The sequence below is a fragment of the Peromyscus eremicus genome, chromosome 5 (genome assembly GCF_949786415.1).
Source record: "Peromyscus eremicus chromosome 5, PerEre_H2_v1, whole genome shotgun sequence".
Taxonomy (NCBI): Eukaryota; Metazoa; Chordata; class Mammalia; order Rodentia; family Cricetidae; genus Peromyscus; species Peromyscus eremicus.
This window is the reverse complement of record NC_081420.1, coordinates 62,488,595-62,496,648: the sequence shown is the minus strand read 5'-3', so window position 1 is coordinate 62,496,648 and position 8,054 is coordinate 62,488,595. Positions and strand designations below refer to the sequence as shown.

General features: G+C 46.5%; 1 protein-coding gene across 1 annotated transcript in view; it reads left to right on the top strand.

The window, feature by feature from the left end:
• The first annotated feature begins 2,181 nt into the window (after window positions 1–2,181).
• Bend7 (BEN domain containing 7) overlaps window positions 2,182–8,054 on the top strand; it is an 84,615-nt gene continuing 78,742 nt past the window's right edge. The window contains exons 1-2 of the mRNA XM_059263569.1: window positions 2,182–2,587; window positions 4,814–4,897. Coding sequence (XP_059119552.1) covers window positions 2,527–2,587; window positions 4,814–4,897 — 145 coding nt within the window. The 5' untranslated portion in view covers window positions 2,182–2,526. The remainder of the gene's footprint in view (window positions 2,588–4,813; window positions 4,898–8,054) is intronic.

Genomic DNA, 8,054 nt, shown 5'->3' with positions numbered 1-8,054 from the left:
CTGTGGTATTTTATTAAGTTAACCAAAGCAGACTACTATAGATACCTACCCACTCAAGGCAATCTCAGTTTAGTATTTCTTAATACTAACTATAGCCCTATAAATTTGTTAGATAAAGCCACAGTGGTTTGTACCAAGTAGAAAATAAATAAAATTTGTTGATTTTCTCTAAAATTTAATATGACAGGCTGTTTCATATCCTTTACACATCAACCATCTTCAGAGAGTTTGGTCAAAAGGGACAAGAAATAGTTACCACTGTTTTTAGATATTCCCTTAAAAATATTGCCTTAACTTTATAAAAAATATTCCCTTCAGCAGGTAGAATTCACATTTCCACTTGTACTTAAAGTTGATAATTTGTTAATATCCTCCTTAGGGATTTGCTTCCTGGGAGTGATTTCATCATATTTCAAGTATAATAAAATCTTATTTTATGCTCCAAGGCATGAACAATACTCAGCATTACTCAATCAGCATAGTAGTCAGCCTTGTGGCTATTGGGATAAAATTTGACAAGGGAACACACACACACACACACACACACACACACACACACAAGACTGGGTCCCAGATGAGGTGTAGAATGTTTCCTTACTTTAAAAACATCTCAGATATCTTCAGGTTTTTTAAATCCTGGTTTTAAAGGGAGGTGGTGGGGGAAGAACCAAGTGGTATAATTGCTTAAATCGTTATCATATTAATCCCTTTACCACCTCTTAGAATTCTAAAGATAACTAAGAACTTCACCAAACACAATTTCATTTCTCCCATACACTTTTCTGGGAAAAGGACTCAGCCTCTATATAATTTCAAAAGGAGTAGGCAAAAAAAAAAAAAAAAAAAAAAACATCTCTTAGAGAGATTTGTTTTATTGAGCTGAATGAAAGCTCTAGGTCGCGACCCCAGGATAGCAGATGTAACCACTTTGCCATCCTATGTCTATCCTGTCTCCAGTTGGTTTGCTGATCCTTGTTCCTTGGTTTTATTCCCAGGCATGTTTGCACTGGCTGCTTCCAACATTCCCCTCCCTTGGTAGTCTTGCTCTTAATGTCACTGTTACATCAGAGTGGCTTTTGAACGGCGGTCTCATTTGAGAACCACTCACCTCATTCACTAAGACAACCCCCCCCCCCGGGCCCCCACTTTTCCTCTCTACTCTTTAGAGCAACCTGACCTTACCGATGCTGGAGCAGCAGCCCATCCCTTTATTCCCTTTGTACTTTGGTCTAGAAACCGTAGATTTGGAGGCAGTACTTTTCAGCGTGTCAGATCATGTTCCCGTACTACCATTCCCAGATGGTATAAAAATCTTTTCCATTCCCGCTTAAAACACGTTGTAAGAAATGGCGCCTACGGTGAGTGCACTCTTAGCTCCTCAAGGAAGAATATTACATAAAACTACCAACGGCCATCTGTGGATGTCAATTATTTTGGTATTTCTGCGTCAAGTGGCAGAGTCCCCTGCACCTGCTTTGACCACTGTTTCCCTAAGAGCCTGTGTACCCCTTGTGTTCCTCGCCCCTTGTACTCCCCTCCCCCAAGCCCCATTCCAAGCAGACCCCTAGCATGTAACTTCCCCCTACAGCCCCCAGGATGGGGGTAAAGAATCGAACTTCACTCTTTTCCCATAGTCTTCTCAGCAGCACATTCTCAAATCTCTTCCCGTGTGCTTGCAGAACGCGGATGGGTAAGTTCTTCACCCCCTACTAAAAGTTGCCTAAAATCGGTGTCTGGCCCTGGCACCGCCCGGCTCTCAAGACAGAGCGAAGGCTGGCCACGGAGGAGCCGCGATCCCTGGCTTATTTCTAATGGCAAGCTCGCCTCCCGGAGCGGCGGAGGGAGGCCCCGCAGAGCGCAGCGTCCGCCCGGGGGCAGCTCCGTGGGCCCGGGCCGCCACGGACGCTGAGCCGCGGCCTCCGTGCCTCGTTGGGGCGCGGTGCGGCCGAGGCCAGCGGCGGCGGCGGCCCCCGGGGGATGGCGGCGGCCCGACTCCGCCAGCAGGTGGCCCCGGGGTCCCGGCGGCGCCGCCCCCTCCGCCGGCGCGGCCCCTCCTCCCGCGGGGGCGGTCAGCGCCCCGGCCGCCGCTCCGCACCCGCCGCCGCCGCCGCTGCCGCCGCCGCCCTCCCTCGGCTCGCCGCGTCCCCCGGGCCGCGTCCGCAGGCTGAGCCCAGGCGGGCCGCGGCGAGCACCCCGCAGCTCCGCGCCCCCGCCCGGCCCCGCTCCCCGCGGAAAGTTGGGCTGCGGCGGGCGGCGTTCGGGAAAGAGCGAGGCGGCATGAGGGGGCACCGAGGGGGCGCCTAAGACACCGGGAAGGCGGCGCCGCGCGAGGGGACAACTTCGCCCGGGAGCCCGCGCCCGCAGCCCCCGGCCGGGGCTCGCGGTGGTTCCTCCCGTCCCTCGCTCGGCCTCCCCCCCGCCGATCGAGACGCGGCGGACCTTGGTCCCGGCGGCTCCGCGGCGGTGACACGAGCCCGCCTCAGCCGCCGCCTCGGTCTCCTGCCGCGCCGCCACCTTGCCCGCACCATGGAGTTCTCCGAGAGGAAAAGAAGCAGGAAATCCCAGAGCTTCAAACTGGTGAGCCGAGGTAAGCGGCCGGCCCGGGGACAGCGGCGGGAAGCCGGCGCCGCGCTCCGCGCACTCGGCCCCGCGCGCCCCGGCCGCCCGCGGGCTCCACGCCGGGGGCGCGCCCGCCACGACCCCCTCGTCCCCGCCCGAACCCGGGGCCCCGCGGGCCGCACACGCCCCGCCGCGGGCAAAGTTGTGCCTGAGGGGACCCACGGGGTGCTATTGAAGGTAAACAAGTCGGAGGGCACGTCAGGAAATTAGCAAACAATGACACCGGGGAGCCGAGCCCGCTCGGGGGGTGCCGCCGCCGCCGCCGGGCTGGGGTGGCTGAGGGTTTGCCTGGCCGGCAGGCCGAGCATATACTGGGATTTGTTTTTGTTTTCGTTTTTTTTTTCCTCCCCACCGCGCAAAGAGAAGGGGGTGGGGGCAAGATGATCATTGTTCTTTTTAAGAAGAATCAGCTCATTAGGGATCCAAGCTCAAAACAGAAATTGTTGACATACAGCATCTTTTCTAGTTGAGTGATTTGGGTGGAAAGGTGTCTTAAGACTAGCTTGCATACCAGTCAGACAAGTGTCATTACAAGAAAGAAAGAAAAAAACCAACTAGGTCCTGCCGACTAACAGGTGTACAGCACACTCTTTATGCCTTTATTTTGTCCGGGGAGGAGAAAGTTGAATAGTGTCTCCTCTGGGTTCTGTTACTTGTTCGAAGCTATCTTCCTGGTTGGAGTCTTTTTAAAAATGATGACGACTCAAAATAAGGAATACACCTGTCAAAATGTCGTGTGTCACCTTAATAAATGAGAGAGGTGACCCCCCCCCTTCCTGTAGTAATGGCACAAGTCCTAATACTTGTTTCAACCCACCCTCTTTAAATATCTTTGAATCAACTTGAGGTCAAAGCCGAATCACAGAACCTGTCCACTTTCCCTGAGTGATTTTTATCTAGCGTTGGCATCAGAGTAGAGGGGCACGTGATTGTTCCAGGGACCTGCAGAAGTCACATGTAAACAGATGGACATTGGAGGGCGATTTCAAGCCATCAAGTTTTTCAAACTCAGCTAAGCTGAAATGAGGATTCTAGAAAGCCCACTTCTGGTTAGTCTGGAAATGGTTTAATTATAGACATTTTGAGGATCTGCTCATCTGTGTTTCCCCTAATTTAGTTTTGTACTGTTTAATGATAGAGGCCTGAAATAGTGTATGTATTCAAAATATTTGGCTACCCTTTCTTGGTACACCCCACCCCACCAACAAGGATGTTGATTACTCCGTTTTTTGTACTTCGTAAATCTGTCCATGTGTGATGGCCCAGTTGATATAGTGTGCTCCATTGAGGAATCAGGCTGCTTTATCTTATTTATGACCTCAGAGGACTTACTCTATCTTAAAAGAGAGGGTAGTTTTGTTGTATTGTCCTGTGACATCTAAGGCAAACAAACAAACCCACCCAAAGCTTGGATAGTTGAGGAAAAGAGACCTCCGTTTTCATACCCGAGTGATCCCGCTTTGTAAAGGACTACATTACCAAAGTGCTGTAGCTTCCACAGGAGATTCTAAGATGTTGTATTGGAAAATTTGATTGACATAGCAAGTTCTTCCTTTGCTTTTTTTCTTTTTTTATGATGAGCCTGATTCTGCTGTGCAGTGCTTTTCAATTTTTTTTTTGCAAGATAAACTATGGCATGTTCAATAAAGTGCAGCAGTTGAATGCAAAAGACTCACTTATGTGAAAAGTAAAAATCTTGCTTCTTTTCAAAGTGTACTTTTTTTAAAAATAAAGCATCAGTATCTTTTTTTTTTTAATGTGCTTTTAAGCCGAGATTTTCAGAGTAAACTGAGTAAAGAGGGAGTTCTGAAGCATGCCACCATTGATATGTTCACAAAAATGGGTTGTGGAAATGAATTTGGGAAACTCCCCTGGCCTATAATTGGGCAAGACTTTTCTTTTTCGTACAAATATATTTGCTGTCTCAAAGAAACGAAACCTGATCATTGGTATCTGAGGGCAAAATTTCCTGTGAAAACTGTAACCAAGCATAGCTGTTTTGTAAAGTCAAGGTAATATTTCAAGTTTGTGTGCTTTGCAGTGAGCAAAGTTTGAGTGGTTGACTATAATTTCTGTGAGAGTTCTTGAAAATGTACCTATAAATTATACATATAGAGAACGGGAGTCTTTAATTGCTTATTCCTACTTCTTGAAGTCATTAAAATTCTAATTTTCAGTTATTTTCTCGTGCCAGATTATCACCATGAGGTGTATAAGATCTCAGAATTCAACAACGATGTTAATGGGGAGACCAAAGAGACACAACCCATTTTTTTAGGTAGGTTCCTATGTCAATTAATTTTTTAGCAAAACAGCATGGCGTGGCCATTTGCAATTTCAGGGGCAGGGTAGGGGGGAGAGATTGTGCAAGAACGGGAAATGTCTGCCATTGCTTAATGTATGACATTCTCTTCAAGACCTTTTATTTTACAGATTGCCAATATATCCCTTATTAACATTGCTAAAAGTTGTAATTTCAGACATAAATGTTTATTAGTGTCTACACACAGTGCTAATTATCACTCAGTCACGGAGCCAGATGCTGACTGCGCAGTTTTGTAGCTCGGTGCTCACCCCATTTACATTGCATATTCGCTGGCATGCTTCACTGGCAATAGTTTGTGTAATTGGGGTATTACATCTTTGACATCTGGATAACAGAAATTCAATTTCCAGGAAGCTGCTATTTGTTTGGTTTTGCTTCTGCCTTGGGTGGGATAGAGGATTAATGTGCTGTCTTATTATAATGTCCCTTCACCTCTATGGCCTGGTTGCTAATCCTGCCATGACAAAATTAAATTAAATCTATAGTCAAAAAGCGTAAGGAGGATAAAAGTGCGATTGTCCGCCTAACCACCTCCTGATAGTGCCAGTTACTACTGAACAGCTTTTTTGTTTCCTGGCTGTGTCCTTCTCACTAACATTTGTGGTCAGACAGGAGAGCTGCCACCATCCTTCCTGGTTTACCTACCTCAGGGTCAGACAGCAAATGCAGCCTCCTCTAACCCTTCTGACAAATGGTGTTCCCTGTACCCAAAAGGGTAGCCTGTTTGCCAGGTGTAGCATGAGCGTAAAGCATATACATGAAGAATCTTACATATACAGTTGTTATCTGCAGCCTTTGAGCCAAAAATCAAACTGTCTAGGGTATTTCCTCTAAAAGTGCTTAACAAGGCAAAGTGCAGGTAAATGATGACATTTAGCTTCAACTGTGCCCATCCTGGACTCTGTACAACCCCAGGTGGTAGGGTGAGGGCCAGGTCCTGCCTAACCAGGAAGCAGAATATGTGAGAAAGTCAGGTGAGAGGGCTTGAGAGCAAGGGCCGAAACCAATGACCGGGGATGGGGATGCCTGTGGCTGGATTGCTGCTGAGACCCACATTGGTGGGTTTTTCAGATGAAAACCTTTTCACAGCTCAAGAGTGGAGTGTGCATCCTCTCTGTTTTGGTCTAAGGAAGAGAAAGGGAGCAAAGGGAGCAGAGGACCAGGCAGAAGTCACACTCACAAAGGGGAAAGCGGGAAACGTGAGCAGTTCGTACCAGAAGGGTCATCCCAGGCCCTCAGCTCTTTCTGGTCAGGCAGAGACTATTCCCGAGACCAGCCCCAACCACTCCCAGCACCTATTGACTGTTGGGAGCGCTGACCACATTTCGGACTCTTCAGAGCTCTAACCTGGGTCAGAGGAGTTCCTTAAGGACCACTTGATTTAGCCATTTGAGAAAATGAATTTGCCTTCTGGTAGAAATTTTACATTTCTCATGTAAGTGGAACATCATGTTCTGGATTCAGTTCTTGTGCAGCAAAGGTCTCTTTGAAACTCCTTCCTTTATTAGTTGCTTGAAAAATAGTGGTGATGTTAGATAGTAATGAATTGTGAGGCTGAAAGAAAGGATGGAGAAAAGCAGGGTGCTGGTACTTGGAATTCAGTAAAATGCAAGCTCTTGGACAGGGCAAATCTTCTTTCTTCCTTATCTGAATTGAAGATAAAAGAATATCATTAAAAAACCAGGTGTGGAGTTCATCTTGAAAGTGGTTTGTAGAAGGCTTGTGACAACAACGACTCAGAGATTGAGTGAGTACCGTTGTGGTTCTCAAAGACCCTCCAGGTCAATTAAAAAGAAGTGCAGATGATTTGGAAGCATGATTTCAGAGGAAGAAATAGCTCCAGATAATATCTGAAATTAGGAGTTGTGGTGTTGACTATGTTACAGTTTATGTTACTCTTCTTAAAACATAGATTTATATCAGGCTTATTTCATTTGCAGAAGCCTATTCGTAGGGTGTTGATCTAGGAGAGTGTGATACTTAAATACTTGAGAACTGTACACCTGTAAAAAAAAGTACTAGCATACAGTACCATGATTTACATCGGACTTTCTGTATTCAGACGTGTATGTTCTCTGTAATGCTCTGCATCTATAAGATTCAAATACGTGTCTCAGGGGAATAGAGCCCCTAGTTTGGCAGAGCTTCCCACATCAAATCTATTTCTTTGGAATATTTTTAGACAGCTAGCTAGTGTAACATATCAGCATGGTAAAGTAGCGCCCAAGAATGATGGCTTGTATAAGTGCTTTGGGAATTACTCACATGTTTTTGATTTGATTAAGGGTTATAAGAGGTAACTTTACCCTGTGGACTTTGACTTTCTCAAGCTAGCTCTATGAAACTACAGTGAAGATTTGAGCACTGTTTGAAGGGGAACTCAAGTGTTTCTGGGGGGGAAATACTGTGGGCCAAGCCCCTTTCTGGAATGTGAATGGGATCAGAAATGAATAGGACAGGGACCCTTCTCTACGGACTAAAGTCCCTTGGGGGATGTGGGGATAAGACAGTTCTGAAAGCAACGAGGTGCATGCAGTATGCAGCAATCACACCGTGGAGGTTTGAGAGCAGTCTGCAAGGCTCTTTGTATGAATGTTCTCGTTTACTCCTCACAGCACATCTGTAGCAGCACATCTGTAACAGCGTCATCATCCTCATTTTTGATAGGGCTTAGGGCAAATTCTGCCTGAGCTTTAAACACTGTACTGTGTGTCTCTCTCTTCCTGAACGGTGATTAAATGACAGTTGAAAGGAACAGGGAAAGGAACAAGAGCTGGTTGGAAGGGTAGGGTGGGGAGCTAGACCTTGAACTACAGAGGTTTGCATAGGCAGAAGATTCTTGGTAAGAAGGATGGTACTGGCCAACACAGTGATAAGCAGCTAGGTATCTTTACAGTTAGACCTTAAGTGAGTGTTGTACTTTAGTTTGGAGAGTATATTCTCCTGTTATCTGAGAATAATCAGGGGAGTTGTTATTATTCCCATAATAATGAGAACGAAAGCTCAGAGTGAAAGGATGTACCTGTTGTAGAATATTATTATTATTATTATTATTATTTTTTTTTTTTTTGGTTTTTCGAGACAGGGTTTCTCTGTGTAGCTTTGCGCC